The 20850-nt window shown below is 35.6% G+C and overlaps 1 protein-coding gene across 1 annotated transcript; it reads left to right on the top strand.

Moving 5' to 3' along the window:
- Positions 1–1613: 1613 nt before the first annotated feature.
- trappc13 (trafficking protein particle complex subunit 13) lies at positions 1614–20277 on the top strand. Its single transcript, XM_067398296.1, has 13 exons — positions 1614–1735; positions 3776–3844; positions 6672–6771; positions 8856–8940; positions 9031–9158; positions 12195–12267; positions 12564–12608; positions 12971–12988; positions 15814–15947; positions 17835–18033; positions 18205–18305; positions 18392–18539; positions 20140–20277. The coding sequence occupies exons 1-13, from the start codon at positions 1654–1656 to the stop codon at positions 20245–20247; spliced, it is 1290 nt and encodes a 429-aa protein (XP_067254397.1). The 5' UTR covers positions 1614–1653; the 3' UTR covers positions 20248–20277.
- Positions 20278–20850: the final 573 nt, after the last annotated feature.

Here is a 20850-nt window from a genome sequence, read left to right as displayed (position 1 = left end):
TCTGTCGCAGCGTACCAAGACAACTTAAAAGTCACTAGCATATTTGTTTAAAACATCTTTACTAATTTATTTTAAAATACTGTTTAAAATATTTGGACATTTTAGTTGTTATAAAAGAGCTTAAAGTTTTTTCATTAAGCTGAAATGGTAAAATAGCGAAAGGACTTTTTTGAGTCGGTTCTTTTAAATGAATACGTCATTTTTTTTTTATTTATTAACCAGTTAGTAATGTACAAACAACATGGCATTATTAACACACCGTTGCATTACAATTTACAGAACAGGTGAATGAATACGTCAAATGGGTTGAATCAGTTGGTGATTCAGTGTGAATCATTTGATCAAACTGAACAATGATTCACTGATTTATTTGGAGCCGTAAATTTTATATATATATATATATATGCGTGTGTGTGTATTATATAATAACATATAATATATATAATTATATTGTAATATAATTATATAATTATAATAATAAATATAATTATATTAATATAATAATAATAATAATATAGCCAACACACATTTTTTGCACATCTTTTTTACAGTCTATGCTACACACACACACATTATGTAAACACAAACATTATGTTGCGATTAATCTGAATGAATCGATTTGACACGACTAAATTTACAAAAGTATTTAAGGAGTGAGTACATCAAGAATCCATCTTACAGTCTGTGTTTTTGTCTTATCCTGAATCACTACAGTACGCATATAATAAGCGTTTATTCGGACTATTTTAGACTATTTCTACTTAGCGGAGTAGCCCAGTACCTGCCTGACCAGTCATATCTACATAAAAAATGAGAAGTAGCACCGATACAAGACTCATGCGGTTTGTTTATTATACGCTTGAGTTCCAAAAGTTACATAGTGTACCTTTAATATCTTTATTTATTATCATTAACATACATCATGTCCAATAGCATATAACAATAAAATAACATAACACCATGTCCAATAAAAAAATGCAGTAAACATATTGAATTAATTTGGTTTAAAAAACGGTTACTTAAAACATTAATGCAATTTTGTTTCTTAAAAAAGAAACTGTAAACATTAATATTTAATGTAAAAAAAAAAGAAAAAAGATTGATTTAGGGAAAAAAACAAACAAACAAAAAAACAACATACGAATTCAGCCAAAACTCTGCAAACATGACATCTCATGACATGAATACACTAACAACAAAATATTTATAATATTCAAAATATTATCCCATTTAAATAGCTGGTTGTGTTAAGAATCATATATAAATGATGTACGAGCATTAATAAAGTCATAATGAGATGCTGTCTGGATGCAGCAAAAACACAGTCGCTCTCTGGAGTACGAGAGCCATCTCCTGGTAGAGTTGAGCTTCACTGAATGGGATGAACTAACTAACTAACTAACTAACTAACTAACTGAAGTCTGTGTATATTAAAGCAAGTAGTCTGAAAGGTGATTCACCTGCGGATCATGAATTCATTATTATTAATTTAGCTGATGATACAACTCTTTATATCCTATTTGAAGTGCATATTAAACGAGTAACAGTAAAGAGGTTCATCTGCAGTATAACAGGACGTGCATTTATAATTTACTGACGGCTGCTTTCGCTGAAACGCGGTTTGTCCCTCTGTAGTCGCCGTGAGCAGCTGATATGCAGGTGAAAGGTCCATCCAGTGCAGCAGACAGAATGGATGTCAACCAGGCAAAACAAGAGCATCTACTTGCATTAAAAGGTACTGTGTGTTTTAACCTTTTCTTACTCTGAACAGTGTTGCGTGCTTACTTACATTCATTCATTCATTAATAAAAATCACCGAAATGCCCGCTGTAGCTGAAGTGATTATCACTGCTAGCTGTAATGCTAATCATTGCTGATTATTACAGAATGGATTGTATCTCAAACCTCCTGATGCTCACTACGGTCGTGGCACGGTACATGTTTATTAGTGTGCCTCGTTTTTCATAGTTTATAAGAATCAAACAGTCTGTTAATGCGTGTTTAGTTTTCTACTGGTATAATTCACCGATGACAGGTGCTGTTTTGTGGAATCATCAGATACACACATTTCTGTCTTTTATTTATTCTAGCATTGAAATTGAATCTAGTAATAAAAAGCACTTAGAAGTGATGCTTTATTAGTCATCTACGCAATCACTTCTGGGTTGAATGTCAAATAAGCCTAAATCTGTCATACAATACTTGCTGAAAATGTCATGGCATAATTTCTGACTGCCAAACTGAATGAAGATCAATACATGAATTTATTCTCCACATTCATTTTCTTTTGTTATATTTAGGTTAGTGAAACTGGTATAAAACAAAATAACATGTTTTTAATACAGAGAATGTATTAATGTATTAAATATAGATCATGCTCAGTAGTCAGTGCTACAGGAGCAGCAGACAGAACTGCTTAGTGCCAAAAGAACAGTATGATAGTGTGGTACAGAAGAACATAAAAAATACAATAAGAAATTCTGTTTTGCAGAAAGAAAATGAAGTCTTTCTTTTTGAACCATTAATAATTTTTAACCCTAATAATTACGTCGCACAGACTGACCAACGTAACACACACATAACACATTTTTTAACAAAATTAATGAATTTTGTTATAATATATATTCTTTAATATTTTGTATTTTGAGGGGAGTTTATGGTACTAGACAGAAAATATTTACTACTAAAATTCTAAAAAAAAAAAAAAAAAAACTATATAAAATAATACAAATATCTAAAAATATTTCATAATATTTTTAATTAATACAGTGTTTAAATTAAAAATACAACAAATGTATGTAAAATCCAATGCATCTAAGGCAGATTGGTGTCATCTGGTGGGGAAAAGTAAAGAAAGTCACATGTAACAGAAACATACAAATTCTAGTTATAGGGCCCCAACACACCAGCTATGTGCTTATTTATTTTTGTAGACCTTATTTTACTGTTTCTCTCATAGCTTGTAATTTATTTACCCCTTCACAACTTGTCTATGGAATAGTGTAGCTAAATTTAGTAAATAGTTAGTCAACCTGATGTTGTTCTAAAGCTGTATTAACCTTATTTTTTTTTCGGATCACAAAAGAAGAAATTGGTCTGTATTTCCTTAACCATTCATTTAGTTTCCTATGTTAGTCATTTTTGATCACAAGTGTGACTGTTTAGCCTTTTCTAATCATGTTTTGTGTGTGTGTGTGTGTGTTAATATAGCAAGTGCTTCAAAAGTCACCAATTTTCACACCATTGTGATTAAGTAAAAAAAATATTTACAAATTCAGAAAATACAATTTTTTTGGTCTAATTTACTGGCAAACACTGGAGGGTTAAGTACAATTGTAGATACTCATCATGCTAACAATTTAATTTTATTCAGATTTTAATTCGATAGATTAATAAAAGTTATGTCAGAACAGGATGATTTTTCAATGCTGTGATAAATGCAGGTGTCATGAAATAATTTCACAATGCTAACAAAATGAAATATTAATAGTTTATGATTTGGTGCTGTATGAGGGCTGATGGGGATGTGAATTCAGGGCACGTGAGGATTAAGACATCTAGTGCACATCGTAAATATCACTTTATGGCTAGGTTGGTCTTTGGATCAACTGCATCAACTGAGCATTTAAATTTAATTTTGTTACTGTTACACTTGTCAACTTTAAATAAATTCAAGTAACTAGACCCTCCAAGAGCTAACTGTACATCATGTGTGTTTGATACTAAAATATTGTAACTATTTCATATTTACAGTCTCTTATGTTTCTCTCTCCAGTGATGCGCCTGACCAAACCTACACTTTTCACGAACATGCCGGTAACATGTGAGGACAGAGATCTTCCAGGTACAATCCAACAACACTTAGATGAACCGTGATTTCAACACTAATCAGGAAACAGTTGAAGAATACACACATTTTGTGAAATCAGATACTGATTCATTGGTAAAACGCTTGTGCTGCTATTGAAGTGGGATACGGGTGAGGTTAGGAACAGGTTTGGTGGTATGGGTAAGTTTAAGGGAGGGTTAAGTTGTAAAGGAAGGGTCAGCAGTGTAATTATAGATGTATTAGGTTGTTTGCACGATGTCTGCTGCAGCGCGAAATGCGGCTGGAGGGCAGGGAGTGATTTGTCTATATAGGAATCCTATCAAAAACTCAAAATTCGTAAATTTTTGCGTCGTTTATGGTTGTTCAAATCGATCAAACCGAGAACCTACAATGAGCTTTTATCGTTTACATAACTTATATCGTTTTTTAACTTTAAAAGTTGTCTCCTTTTTATAGTGTTTTGCATCTGCTGATACTGAAATAAATATGGATACCTGCTTACCTTTTTTTGTTTTTGACTTGGTTAAGTATTCACATTCTTCATGCTATCGTTTGCAGGTTAGAGAAGCTATTTGATCCCATTGCATGATAATTTGGTGTTTTCACTTCAGTTTTGTAGAATTCCGTTCACAATTTGATCTGGTTACCGTGAATAGTGTTACGCGCTGTTGCTTCAGCCATCATATGGTAGAAAAATGTCCAAATAAATAAGCATTTAACAAGTAGTCGATCTATTTCTTTGTTGGAAGGGTGTAAATGTAACCGTAGTTTTAATGTTTTCTTTGTAAATATTCACTTTCCCATATGACCATGGAGGAGAATCGGAGGATCACATTCAGCGAACAGACACCGACACACTGAATTTATTTCAACAAATGACAACCAAAATCAAACCCATAGAAGCTTGTGAACAGTTTTGAAGTGGCTGCGTGCAAGTTATACTCATTTACAAGCTGAGTGAGAGTCATACTCGCAAATGTGGTGTTAATTATTACACCAAAACAAAATGCAAAACTTTCAAAAACACCCATCTATGTGATTTATTTTATCAAGTGAAAGGCAGTGGGTTTAATCAGTGACATTATTACATTTGCTATACGCCGTCTTCCCGTCACCTCTTCAACCTGCTTCCCTAAGTGTGTTTTTACACGTAGAAAAGACAAAATTGTATTACACCATTCAGTTTTTCCCTGAACGATGATGTGAGTTACTGTTGCAATTATCGATTTAGCATAAATGACTGGCGACATTTTTCACAAATACTATCCTTAATAGGGTTGGGTATTGTTTGAATTTGAATGATTCCGATTCCGATTTCGATTCCTTGTTTCGATTCCGGTTCCTAACGATTCTCGATTCCGATTCTTTTAAGAGGCAGGGTCAAAAAAAGTTTAGGATATTTTAAATGAGCTAGCTAACCAATGGTATTTCTGAATGAAATAGTCTGACCTTCTCCATCAATTAATTCTATGAACTTTTTACTTTTTATCTTCTTCCAGTCGGCGGACTGGGAATCAAAACTAGGAATCGAAATTTAAACTTTTGAACGATTCCGGGAAAATCGCAAAGCTAGTCCCGGTTCCAATCGATACTCGATACCCAAGCCTAGTCCTTAACATCGCTAGCAGAAAGGCAGCGCGATATAAACAAACCAGACTAACTTGTGACGGCAGCTTCACATTCTCTATATCAGTGATTCCCAACCACATTCCTGTAGGCCCCCCAACACTGCATATTTTGTATGTCTGCTTTGTCTGACACATCCATTTCAGGTCTTGGAGTCATCTACTGAGCTGATGATGTGAATCAGGTGTGTTTGATTAAGGAGACATGGAGAACATGCAGTTTTTGGGGGGCCACCAGGAATGTGGTTGGGAACCTCTGCTCTATATCTGCCTCCTCGATCAAAGTCAAGTCTTTCAATTCAGTAGAAAAGTCGCTCTTCTTCATAACATAAGGATCACGTCCAACTTATGTTGTGATTTTCTGTTTATACCTTTCTAAACCAGCACATTACGAACTTTTCTCCATCTCTTCCATTCAAATTTTCACTGCTTGCCCTCAATTTTGAATTTTTATTTTGAACTGTTACAGTGCATGAGATGAATTTAACTCTAAAATATACAACATTTTCTTCCGGTGGGAAACACTGTAAAATATTATACTGAAACATTTGTTGTTGTAGTGCAACACATGAAACCATTGCTGAGCCCAGTATTGAGTTTCTCTGAAAGCTATTAGCAGCAACTCTGTCTCTGTGAGAGATCTGGTATAATGCTGACCCCCCAATATGGCCCCGGGATATATCAGCAGTTTGCAGTGTTTGTTTTCCTTTTGCAGGTAACCAATGCTCTGAAATGCGATCGCCAGCGGCCGTGCTCCAGAACCGCATGTCACTATGACAGTTCTGAGTAGCACTTCTATATATAAAAGGGCCTGAAATATGTTCCCCTATAAATCTGCATGAATGAGATTGTAATGTTGGATAGATGAAGTGAATGGAGTACAGATACCACTTCGTGTTATGCTTCAAATTTGTATAAATAGTTAGCTGAATCAAGGTCTGCAGATAGATTTGTTTGTTTTTTACTCATAATTTGATGTCTCATACAGCATGATTTTGTATTTGTGATACAGGAGATGTTATATATTTGGAAATTTACATATGTTGGCAAGTCATGGCCTGAGACTTGCATGTGTGGCCTTCTAAAAAGTCTTGACTATACATAAATAAGGCTCAAATTAAAAGAGCTGTTGATTTAGATGTCTCTTGGGGGTCTAAAATCTAAGAGCCGACTGTCAGTCAAGAGGTTTTACAGCTCAGCATATCACATGTCTGCAGGTGATTTGTTTATACGACTCATGAAAGACGATCCGTCTACTGTAAAGGGGGCAGAAACACTAATCCTTGGGGAAATGCTCACGCTGCCTCAGAATTTTGGGTAATGTATATATTTTTAATAACTGAAATTTTTATGATTTATTTTTGTTTTTATTGAGTTCATGGCACTTTCCACAACCACGGTACACTTTGGTATCACATGACTTTTTAAAAGATTTAGAGGCAATAAATCACATCCATATACTGTTTATATCTATATATCTATATCAATATTGATTTCTGTCAATCTATAAATACACACAAACACTCACCAGCCACTTTATTAGGTAACCCTGTTCAACTGCTCGTTAATACATATATCTAATCAGGCAGCAACTCAATGCATTTAGGCATGATATGGTCAAGACAATCTGCTGAAGTTCAAACTGAGCGTCTGAATGGGGAAGAAAGGTGATTTAAGTGACTTTGAACGTGGCATTGTTATTGGTGCCAGATGGGTATGAGTATTTCAGAAACTGCCAATCTACTGAGATTTTCACACACAACCATATCTAGGGTTTACAGAGAATGATCTGAAAAAGAGAAAACATCCAGTGAGCAACAGTTCTGTGGGTGAAATGCCTTGTTGATGCCAGAGGTCAGAGGAGAATGGCCAGACTGGTTCAAACTGATAAAAAGTCAACAGTCACTCCAATAACCACTCATTCCAGCTGAGGTCTGCAGAAGAGCATCCCTCAAAACACGTCAAACCTTGAAGCAGATGTGCTACAGCAGAAGATCACACTGGTGCCACTCCTGTCAGCTAAGAACAGGAAACTGAGGCTACAATTCACACAGGCTCATCAAAACTGGACAATTGAAGATTGGAAAAATGTTGCCTGGTCTGATGAGTCTTGATTTCTGCTGTGAGATTCAGACTGTAGGGTCAAAATTTGGCATAAACAACATGAAAGCATAGATATATCCTGCCTTGTATTAATGGGTTAGGTCACCCCAAAATGGAAATTCTGTCATTAATTACCCGCCCTCATGTCGTTCCACACCTGTAAGACTTTCGAGAGAGCTCAACCAAAGAGCTCATCCAAACCTGCTACAAGCGCTAGAACAAACCTCTTCTGGAAGCTCAAACGTGCTGTGTAACACACGAGAATGAACCTCATTGGTTATGCAGCATGTTTGAGCTTCTGTAAGAGGTTTGCTTATGTTCATTGATCAATGATTACATGCAAGTAAAAGCCTAAATTAAATCTGTTCATAACAAGCGATCGATTCTCTTCAGAAAATTTGGACTAAAGCATTTGGTTCATATGGATTTAATGCATTAAAATCATAAACAAACAACCAAACCACGGTATACCATCCTCTGATGGCTTCTTCCAACAGAAACCAGTTTGAGATGATTTGAGCCTTGTGACGTCATAACGCTCAAATCATTTCAAACTGGTTTCTTTTACATGACAATGAGTTAACTATTCTCAAATGGCCTCCACAGTCACCAGATCTCAATCTGATAGTGCACTTTCGGATGTGGTGGATCGGGAGATTCGCATCGTGGATGTGCAGCCGACAAATCTGCAACATGTGATGTTATCAAGTCAATATGGACCAAAATCTCTGAGGAATGTTTTTAGCACATTGTTGAATCTATGCCAAGAACAATTAAAGCAGTTCTGAAGGCAAAAGGGGATCCAACCCGGTACTAGCAATGTGTACCTCATAAAGTGGCTGTGGTGTATATATAGTATGTATAATATTTTACATGTACTACAATATAATATAAAATGAAATTACTTTGCATGATAATCTAGTTTTAAACTCATCAAATGCCAACATTCCCATCCCCTAATTCCTGTAATTTTGCAATTTTCAACCAAACAAATTGATTTTATTTATTTATTTATTGTGGCTAAATCACATTATAAATGCTAAATCACACAAATCAAACTGTTAAAAAAAACCTGGGCATTTTTGGGTTTGTAACAGGGTTACAAAATGCAAACGTTACATAAACAGAATAAAAATAGATTGGCGCATATAGTATTTTGATTGACCTCCTGAGGTTACTGATCAACGTTCTCAGCAGGACCTCAGGTCCTGTTCTTTGTCCTATTAGTGGAAAGTGCCACATGCCCATTTGAATCCCAAAGCGCTCCAGTGATTGCATTCACACCATTTCCTGTACAGAAATATTTTCCTTGGCGAGACCTTCTCCAGTTACATCAGTGTGCACAATGACAGCAATCAAGTGGTCAAAGATATTCTCGTAAAGGTAACTGCTCATGTGAAGTAATAGAATGCTTAATGTAGTTGTGTCAGTTTTCTTGTCTCACTACTATGCCATGATTTTCTGTCTTCGCAGGCGGACCTGCAGACGAGCTCCCAGAGGTTAAATTTATCTGCTTCAAACTCTGCTGTTTCAGAACTCAAGCCAGAGTGCTGCATTGATGACGTCATCCATCATGAAGTCAAGGAGATCGGGACCCACATGTGTGTAACTTCTGACGGACTCTAAACATACAAAGCCTTCAGATCTTAGTCATTTAATGCTGGGTAGCGTTAATATAATTAAGGTTATGACAATAATCTCCAATAATTATTTTTTTTATGGAGTAGTCCTCCACAATCTAGTGTGGGTGTTGTTAAAGGGATAGTTCATCAAAAATGAAAATTTTGTAATCATTTATCCACCTTTATGTTGTTCCAAACTTATAAGAGTTTTTTTCTTCTGTTGAACACAAAAGAAGATATTTTGAAGAATGTTGGTGACCAGACCATCGATGTTAGCCATTGACTTCATTGTATTTTTTTTTTTTCCCTAATATGGAAGTCAGTGGCTACCGTCGACGGTCTGGTTACCAACATTCTTCAAAATATCTTCTTTTGTGTTCAACAGAAGAAAAAAAAAATCATACAAGTTTGGAACAACTTAAAGGTGAGTAAATTATATCAATTTTCATTTTTGGGTGAACTACCCTTTAACAACAACTAAATCTATTAAAGGGTCATGAAACCCCCCTCTTTCCACTCAAGTCTAGCTCACAATCTTTTTGAAAAATGCAACTTAAATGGGCGTGGTGGCTGTGAGAGGAGGGGAGGGGAGAGGAGAGGAGAGGAGAGGGGGGAAACTCTCATTGCCAGTAGCCCATGCATATCGACTGTCACTAAAAATCAGTGGTAAAACATGAGGAAATACTACATTAAAAAAAAAAAAAAGAAAAGTTAAAATCTAATGAAATACACTGACACTTTATTTTTGTCTTTTCAAGAGTTAATGTTACTGAATGCCCTGCTACATATATCCTACAGTAATCGTAATTCTATTTAAAACATATTAATGTACATGTGTAATTACAGTCATTATAAAATATATAGTTGTTTATATACACACTATACATGCATATATTTGAAAAAAAAAAAAAAAAATGATTAAAAAAAAACATTGCGTACATAGCATAGATCTACGTGCCGAACCTGCAACACGCTCAGTCAGTCAGGCTGCATGTCGACTGGAGCAGAACAAGCGACCAGAACATTTTTAGATTCATTCCTATGGAAGTTGAGCGTCACATTTAACTTACACGCGGCTCAACTTCCATAGGAATGAACCGAAAACACTCGCGCTTACCCGCTCGCTCCGCGCCAACGGACACGCACCGTCAGTCAGTCAGTCTCTCTCGCTGTTTAGTGCCGTTAACCGTCTTCGTCATTGGAAAGATCCACGTGGTGTCATGAATAATTAAGAGTGTCTTCTCATTGGATAAAAAAACTCAGTCTCGTTAATAATTATGAAACACCGATGAGTCATCAAAGCACTATCGTGCTCTGCCACGTCACAGCCTGTGACGTGGACAGGATGAAGATTTTAAACCCGGAAGACGAAAATAGCGTATAAAAACTAAAATTTAACCATTTACCCCCCACTATTAAATCTAACAGATGCTAACATTGTCTTCAATGGTGTTCAACACACATACCTCTGTTAAAATCTCAGAAATTTTGGTTTAGGGTTTCATGACCCTTTAAAGGTGCCCAAGAATGCTTTTTCACAAGATGTAATATAAGTCTAAGGTGTCTCCTGAATGTGTCTGTGAAGTTTCAGCTCAAAATACCCCATAGATTTTTTTTAATTCATTTTTTTAACTGCCTATTTTGGGGCATCATTAACTATACACTGATTTTGGCAGCGCCGCCCCTTTAAATCGTGTACTCCCTGCCACACGAGCTCTCAGCTATATTACAGTGCATTTACAAAGTTCACACAGCTAATATAACCCTCAAATGGATCTTTACAAGATGTTCGTCATAATGCTTCGAATTATGTAAATAAAAAGTAGTTATTTTGATGTTTACGTTTGATTCTGAATGAGTTTGAGGCTATGCTCCGTGGCTAACGGCTAATGCTACACTGTTGGAGAGATTTATAAAGAATGAAGTTGTGTTTATGCATTATATAGACTGCACATGTTTAAAAATGAAAATAGCGACGGCTCTCTTGTCTCCGTTAATACAGTAAGAAACGATGGTAACTTTAACCACATTTAACAGTATATTAGCAACATGCTAATGAAACATTTAGAAAGACAATTTACAAATATCACTAAAAATATCATGCTATCATGGATCATGTCAGTTATTATTGCTCCATCTGACATTTTTCGCTATTGTTCTTGCTGGCTTACCTTGTCTGTGCACAGATCCAGACGTGAATACTGCCTTTCCTTGTCTAATGCCTTGAACATGGGCTGGCATATATGCAAATATTGGGGTCATACATATTAATGATCCTGACTGTTATGTAACAGTTGGTGTTACATTGAGATCTGCGTGTTTTCTGGAAGTCTTTTAAACAAATGAGATTTATATAAGAAGGAGGAAGCAACGGGGTTTGAAACATGTACAGTACATGGTCTTTTCCATGTACTGGACTCTTGTTATTTACCTATGCCTATATAAATTCAATGTTTGATTCTAGGGCACCTTTAAAAATAGTTTTCAGTAATTTAAATAAAGCAGAGATGAAATAAATATAAATATTAGAAGAAAAAAATGTACTTGAAAAAATATAAATAAACTTTAAATGAAAATTAGAAATATTTCCTTGGCAGCTAACTGAAATATATAAGTTGAAGAAGGATTAAAATCATTAAAACTGAAATAAAAATAAATTAAAGCTAAATATAAATATAAATATTTCCAAAGCTCATGAACTAAAACTGAAAATAAAAAAGAAAACCATTGCAAATTCACACTCAGATCTGACCACACCTATTTTTCGCAATCCAATTAATTTCAATTGGTAAATTCAAGTTCCGCCCCAACATTTTTTTGGTTTGATATCCTCTAAAATTATGTTAAAATACGTCAGATTACTGAGGTAAAATGGGCTGCAAATGCTGTTTCATATTCATGTTGCTACCAAAAGTAAAAAAGATAAAATTCCTCAAGAAAAAAACTACACAAATAAGAGATGTATACAACACACTGTTGTCCTCACCATATTTGTGTCTGATCATCTGATTCCAGCTTGGTCTGTGCAGTCAGTTACACCACTCAGACTGGAGAGAAGCTATACTTTAGAAAGTTCTTCAAATTTCAGGTGAGCTCATTTCCTCCTGATTCATTCTGCTCTGTGATTGGATGCAAGCTCTACGCATCTCTCGCAAACCACTTTGCACAGAGCCGAGACTTTTAATTTACACTAAAGCTTGACATTTGAACTCAAGCTTGAGATCTCATGCTGCTTTGCACATCCTGAAAATAGTCAGCTGAGAACTGAAGCTAAGTCATTGAAAGCAGTCTTGAGTTTTGTGATGAATTTAATATTACATGGATTCTGTTGAGGTAGAATCAAACTGCAGCTCAAACTTCAGTTTTAACTCTATTTTGAACCAGGTTCTCAAGCCTCTAGATGTAAAAACCAAGTTCTACAATGCTGAGGTAAGTTTTCATTTACCAGTTTGAGCTATGTTTTTCTAATATTTAGAGAATATATACAAAAGCAAATTACTCACTTATAGTCTATAGCATTTTCCATGGTCACACTGTTTAACCTTCCTTTCTGCACTGCCTCGCAGCTGTTGAAATAATTTATAGTGAGGCTATGCTTTTTAAGAACCCATTTTATACTTTATTTGTTTCATTTGATATCCCTTTTTGTAAGTAGTGTGTGTGTTTCATTCATAATTCACTGTTTTGTTCATGTTAATGCTGCCTCAAGAAGAAAACTGACATTGTCATTTTCTTGTGCATGTAACCTTCACTTCTCTAATGTTTATTTTTGTGTTTTATTCCTCCATTAGAGTGACCTCAGTTCCGTGGTAATTGTTTTCCCTTCTCATTGCAACTTTTTTTCAGCATAACTTATTTCTTTTCTTCTTCTGAGCCTTTGAAACAAGCAAGGGGAAAACATAGGAAAAGTATTTTGGTATTCAGATAACAGGATAGTATTAAGATGGAAAATATGAGATTATTCTCAGAAGTCCAGACCTATCCTATTAGTAAAAGTTTTCTAATTCATATTGTTTTACATTATTGCCGAAACTTTCATTGCATTAATGTTAAATAGTTACTGTATTATCTATTTTAGAAAGGCTACGTTACCAACAGTAGTAGCCTAAAAAGAGCCTAAATAGCTTTTAGGCTATTGGTTATTACTAACCAGTAACCTGAGAAACCAGGGTGACATGACTGATGATAGATTAATGAACAGATGGATGGATGGACGTATAGATAGATGGATGGACGTATAGAGGGTTGAACGGATGGATGGATGGATAGAGGGTTGAACGGATGGATGGATGGATAGATAGACGGACAGACGGATAGATGGATGGATGGATGGATGGACAGACGGATAGAGGATTGAATGGATGAACGGACGGATAAATGGATAGAGGGTGGAACGGATGGATGGATAGACGGACAGATAGATGGATAGATGAATGGATAGATCTACGGATGGATGGACAGACAGACAGACGATAGATAGATAGATAGATGGATGGATGGATGGATGGATGGATGGATGGATGGATGGATGGATGGACAGACAGACGGACGGATAGAGGGTTAAACGGATAGATGGATGGATGGACAGATGGATAGATATATGGACGGATAGATAGATGGACGGACGGATAGAGGGTTAAACGGGTGGATGGATGGATGGATGGATGGATGGATGGATAGATAGATGGATGGACGTATAGAGGGTTGAACGGATGGATGGATGGATAGAGGGTTGAACGGATGGATGGATGGATAGATAGACGGACAGACGGATAGATGGATGGATGGATGGATGGACAGACGGATAGAGGATTAAATGGATGAACGGACGGATAAATGGATAGAGGGTGGAACGGATGGATGGATAGACGGACAGATAGATGGATAGATGAATGGATAGATCTACGGATGGATGGACAGACAGACAGACGATAGATAGATAGATAGATGGATGGATGGATGGATGGATGGATGGATGGATGGATGGATGGATGGACAGACAGACGGACGGATAGAGGGTTAAACGGATAGATGGATGGATGGACAGATGGATAGATATATGGACGGATAGATAGATGGACGGACGGATAGAGGGTTAAACGGGTGGATGGATGGATGGATGGATGGATGGATGGATGGATGGATGGATGGATGGATGGATGGATGGATGGATGGATGGACGGATAGACGGACGGATAGAGGGTTAAATGGATGGATGGACGGACAGATAGATAGATGGACGGAGGGATAGAGGGTTAAACGGATGGATGGATGGATGGATGGATGGACGGACGGATAGAAGATTGAACGGATAAATGGATGGACGGACGGACGGATGGATGGATGTCCTTAAATGGAATTATTTGTACATTTTCAGTGTAACACTAAAAAAGTTCTCATTTTAATTGGCCAAATAATGCACATAATCTTAATAAACAAATCTATAAAGAGAAAATGAGATAAGAGAAATATTTTTTTCTGTTTTCCTTTGCTTGTTTGCTCTTAATGCTTTTGCTTTGCTGCCCATTCATCTTACCAGTGCTAAACTAAACCAATTAAACTTTGTGTCTGACTCTGGAGAAAACATTCACTCTTTTTTTCTTAGGATGGGAGAAACTGGTGCTTGTTTTTAATGATCTTCTATGCCAATTGATGTTTTCTTTGACAGATTTAATTCACTTTTGTTTTGAAGTGCCTTAAACCATGTTAACAGTTTTATATTACATTAATAATGGTGTGATGAGTTTAAAGACTTCTTTAGAGTGACATGTTATAGTCTAGCTTCAAATGCATCTTTGCAAAGGTTTTATTTGTTTGTTTTTTTTATTTGGGGGCTATTGAATTAATCAAGCTTGGCATGGGATCTTTGCTTCATGCTGTAACAATAACAATGTTTCTGTCAAAAGGTGCTGTTGATCCACAGGCATGAACTAACCTTCACTTGTAACACCAACTTAAAATATATTACTAATCTACCGGCCAGAGATCAACTGGGCAAACAGCTGCTTTATTTGCCTCTTTGCAAAAATTCAATAAATTACACTTAAACTTGTCTGAAGAACTTGATTTGATGGGCCACATTCAAATATTTTTTACACGATAATGATTCAAATTCAGTGCCATTCAGAACCAAAGAAATAGGCCTGTTTATTGTGATATTACTATATTGTAAAATAATGTTGTAAATTTAGTTAATTTGTATGGGTAATAAGGTATGTATTTGTAATACGGTATAGTTCACCCAAAAATGAAAATTCTCTCATCATTTACTCACCCTCAAGTAGTTCCAAACCTGTGTGAATTTCTTTGTTCTGCTGAACACAAATGAAGATATTTGGAAGAATGTTTGTAAACAAACGGATCTCACCCCCCCATTTACTACCATAGTAGGAGAAATAAATACTATGGTAGTCAATGTTTAAATGATGACAGAATTTTCATTTTTGGGTGAACTATCCCTTTAAGTCTTCATGTAAAGCCCTTCAAATAAAGTATCCCTCCAGAATAAAGTGTATAAAATGTGAATTTATATACAGTACAATACTGCATGAAATCTTACCAGGACTGAGAAAAGGATTTTGATTGGATCTCGGCAGTTAGTCTGATTTTATGCTTTTAACCTTTAACCCTACAGACGGATGAAGTGTTTCTAGAGGCACAGATTCAGAACATCACTACATCCCCAATGTTCATGGAGAAAGTGTCTCTGGAGCCTTCTATGATGTACAATGTCACTGAGCTCAACAATGTGGCCTCTGGGGATGAGAGGTAACATTTACGTATACTGTTGCCCTCGTTTTGTGCATGTATTTATGATATACATACGTTTTGGGTAATTTATATATACATTTTATGAAAGATATGAAAACTTTTATTCAAAAAGACATATATCATGTTACAAAAGATTTCTGTTCAAATAAATGCTATTCATTTGAACTTTCTATTCACCCAAAAATATATCAATCTCTACAAAATATGAAGCAACACAACATATTAACAACAAATCAGCATATTAGAATGACATGTAACATTGAAGACTGGAATAATGATGATGAAAATTTAGCTTTACCATCACAGGAATACATTTTTAAAATATATTAACATAGAAAACAGTTATTTTTAAATTGATAATATTTCACAGTATTACTGTTTTGTTTTATTTTTGATCAAATAAATTGGTGAACATAAGAGACTTCTTTTAAAAACATTACAATTTTTACTGAATCCAAAAATTTGAACGGTAGTGTAGGTAAATAAAAGAATGCATTGGGTTCAATACAATTTTCATGACAATTAATTTGTGGCATTATAAAGTTTTAAATATATTTTTATGTTGTAATACTTTCACATTGTGTCTCCAGAATGATGTAGAAACAACATTAATATGGTATATTTGAAATATTTGTTTAATGGCATCTTTTTACTAAGCACTATGAATGAAGGCCAGTATCACTGATACCAGTAAATGTCAGTGTTATAAAACATTGTAATAAATGTCACATTTAGCTGTGTCTTTAATATATCAGGGCTTTTTTTCTATTGGTCCAGTTCAGATTTTTACCTGCCCTGCTAAAATGAACAAAAAAGTGATTGTTTATATTGTTTTTGACCCATGTAACCTTGTAAACAGTGCTTTAAGGTTTTCAGGTAGATCTAAAAGGTAAATATACAGAAATTGAATTATTGAATAATAAACACTGCACAGTATTCACTGCATAAATTATAAATTAAATATAGATCTTTATTAAAGCTACAAATGATTAAAGTACAGATTTGAGTTCTTATTTTGGCCCTTGAATGGTCTAATAGCACTCGAATGAATGATAGACGGCGTGATCATATACTGTAGTGCAACCAAAGGATTGGAGAAAAAAACGAATACTGCATCAATTGCGTTAAATATTTTTAACGCACTTAACTGAACAAATTTACCGCATTAATGCATTAATTTTGATAGTCCTATTAAAAACAAATAAAAATCATATTTACAGTAATGCACTTACTATGGAAGCCAATGGGGTAAAACATTGCAATGTTACAATGCGTACTGTTTTAAACAGTAAGTTTTAACTTGAGACTAGTGTGAAAATTACATCCAATCTTTCAAACATACACAAATCTGATTTTAACCCTCTGAAATGTCTTGCCTCATTCTATTGTAAGTGCATTATTGTAAATGAGACAATTGTTTGCTATTATAAACTGAGGGACAAAATGATTTTCTTTGGTAATTAACAGGATGTCACAGAAGTTAATAGAGTTTAAACTGAACCCAGAAGATTCCTTTTATTAGCTGTTACTCTTATGTCCTTTTGTGTAACCCTGTAGAGTGTGGTCACATGAGCAAAATTTGGGCGTAATTTCGTGGGCAGAATGGTCCATTGTCTATTGTCAATAGAGTAGCAATGTATGAAGCACAGCTGACACAAAAGTCACTTTCAAACCAAGTAGCTTTCTGTTGGTCAACATGAGGAATTTTTGCAACCAACTTGAACCTGTTGCGAAATCGTTCGCCCTCATGGAATAATTCCAATCATGTTCACTCCCTATTGAAATGACTGGAATTTGTAAATGTGACCGCACTTTAAAATGGTACAGCAACAGACTTGTTGACATTATTAAACTTATGTGCAACTTTTTCTTCTATTTCTGCAGAGAGTCAACATTCGGGAAGATGTCGTATCTGCAGCCCTTGGACACAAGGCAGTATTTGTACTGTTTGAAGCCCAAGCCAGAGTTTGCGGAGAAGGCCGGGGTCATTAAGGGGGTGACGGTAATCGGCAAACTAGACATTGTGTGGAAAACTAACCTTGGGGAGAGAGGACGTCTACAGACCAGCCAGCTACAGAGAATGGTATACTGGGTTCAGTGTAGATTGAACCAAATAGTCTTTAAAAAATAAAGATTTGCTCAAAGTCACTGTAGTAAATCAAATGAACTATTTCACCCATACCTACCACACAAATCAGTAAGAAATTGTCTGTAGGCTTCACAGAACACATTACATTCAGGCCTTCTCTCCTAGGCTCCTGGTTACGGTGACGTCAGGCTTTCCCTTGAATTCATCCCAGACACGGTTAATCTAGAGGAGCCTTTTGACATCACCTGTAAAATCACAAACTGCAGGTAAGAGCATGGCCGTGAGCCTATCAGGTTATAGATGAACTCTTCTGGAACCTGTTAGTTTTAACCGCTGGTTTGCCTGTTGTCAGTGAGAGGACCATGGATCTGGTTCTGGAGATGTGTAACACGCGGTCTGTCCACTGGTGTGGGGTGTCAGGCAGACCGCTGGGTAAACTCAGCCCCAGCGCCTCGCTGTCCATTCCTCTCAAGCTCCTGTCATCTTTTCAGGGTTTACAGGTAAACTCCAACACTCCAGCATGGTGATTGATTGATATTTCAATGGGCTTTTCAATGGATTTATTGCAGAGTTGGCAAAATGTAAAGGTTGAATAGGATGTTGAAACAAAATTAGAATGACAATAGATATTTAGAGAATTACAATATGGGTTATGTGCAATAAACTTCCATATTCTGTTGCAAAAGAGGTTGCATCTTAAAACGTGAAGTTTCAGACAGATTGGACATTGAATGGCCGAGTTACAACAACTTCCTGTTTCATTGCAAAACATCGAACTTTGCCAGGCCACCACGGAAACGCCCTTCAGCGAAAACTCTAGATCTTCTTAATTTAACGTCTCAAAGGCCTTTTGATTAGACTTACCAAATATGATGTTGATCTGAATCAAGCTCTAGGAGGAGTTCACATAAGTATGTGTGGAAATGGCGAAAACTGCAAAACCTTTGCAAATTTTGAAAATTCTAAATATCTCACTTCATGTTGGGTTTACAGATTTTGCACCCAAGGGTGCTTGATTGAAATTTTGTAGGTGGCGCTATCGAGCCTAATTCTGAAACTCATATCAGATGTAAATTTTCACCACTTCTGATGCATGTGCAAAGTTTCATGAGTTTTTGAGCATGTTTAGGCCCTCAAAAATGTGATTCATTTTGGAGAAGAATAATTGGCTGAGCAAATACAATAGGGTCCTCACGCCATCAGCGCCCGGGGCCCCTAATAAATTTACACAGTTCTATAACAGAGGAATTGAATTGGTCCAACATTAAGTTATGTGACAAATGTAATGCAAATTGTTTTTAGAATAGTTTATAAAAAATAAATATTGGCAAAATCTCCCACATTGGATTATATAGAAAATTAATTTATTAAATGTAATGAATTTAAAAAAATGACAGCGATTATATGAATTTCTATTAGTTTGCAGAAGCATGCACATAATAAATACAGTGAATGGAATTTGAGCTGCTGCAAGGAAAGTAGGGAGAACACCCTTGTAGATCTAGGCAGGTGGTGCTGGGGAAGGTGGAGGGCTAGGAAAATTCCCATGGCGCGCTACACTGAGTTAACCGGTTTTTGTAGATCGGGGTGCCCAATCCTGTTCCTGGAGATCTACCTACCTGCAGAGTTCAGATCCAACCCTGATCCAACATACCTGTCTGTAATTATCAAGTGCTCCTGAAAATCTTAATTAGCTGGTTCATTTGTTTTTGATCAGGGTTTGAGCTGAACTTGAGGAAGGTAGGAACAGAATGGGCACTCCAAACAAATAGATGGATTGTACAGTGGTTGGCTATATATATATATTTTATTTGTTTATTTATTTATTTTTTTTATTTATTTTTTTTTTTCAAAATATGTAATTCTACATATAAACTACAATTCTGTGTCCTGTTCGCCACTTGAATTCAAATTCAAAAACCTGTTTTGCGATATTTAGCAACTTGCCATGGCAAATGCTGTCACATGCCACATGCAAAGGGGCCAATCATAACAGCAGTCATTTACAGATAGGCTTGTATTAAAGGTACAGTAGTAAAAATGAAATGAATTATGATGTTTGACTATGATACATCTATGTCATTTCTGTTTTTCTTTTAGAGCATATCAGGACTGAGACTAACAGATACCTTCCTGAAAAGAACATATGAATATGATGACATCGCACAGGTCTGTGTGGTGTGTCCTTACACGAGTCCAGAGAGCTGAACCCCTGTGGCATTTTGTACTGTCTGTTTCAATGGACCAACTTCCCATCTGTTCTGCATCTATTATTATAACACCTTTTGCTCTTTACCTTTAAGGTTGTTGTTTTAAAATGTCATTTTTAAAGCCCTTAATCATGAAATGATTTTAACTGTAAATGTAAATAAAACATAAATAAAAAATCAGCATATGATTTAAATCAGCTTGTGTTAAAACATTCATATGGTTTGCTATACAAAAGTGGGTTGTTCGGAAGCACATTTCTGATGGATGATAATATGCAAATATCATAGTGTTTTGCCACAAAGGACACTGATATTTACAGAATGATTTCAAGACACATTTATTAACATTATTTTTTGACAAAAACATACTGCTCTATGTTTTATAAGCTTCAATCACTCATCTGACTGCAAATATCAGATTATGGAGCATGCAAAAGAAAATTGCAAATGCTGAGATTATGAATATGCTTATAGCAACATTTTGTCAATACCAGTGAATAAAATGACTAAACAAACAAGTTTGGTGAAACAGCCAACATAGTGATTATTGCACACAAATGTCTCTTGTTCCTAAAATGAACAATATGTAGTAAAAATAATC

Source organism: Chanodichthys erythropterus, chromosome 10, assembly GCF_024489055.1.
Source record: "Chanodichthys erythropterus isolate Z2021 chromosome 10, ASM2448905v1, whole genome shotgun sequence".
Lineage (NCBI taxonomy): Eukaryota > Metazoa > Chordata > Actinopteri > Cypriniformes > Xenocyprididae > Chanodichthys > Chanodichthys erythropterus.
The sequence above is the reverse complement of the archived record's forward strand: the minus strand, read 5'-3'. Positions and strand labels throughout refer to the sequence as shown.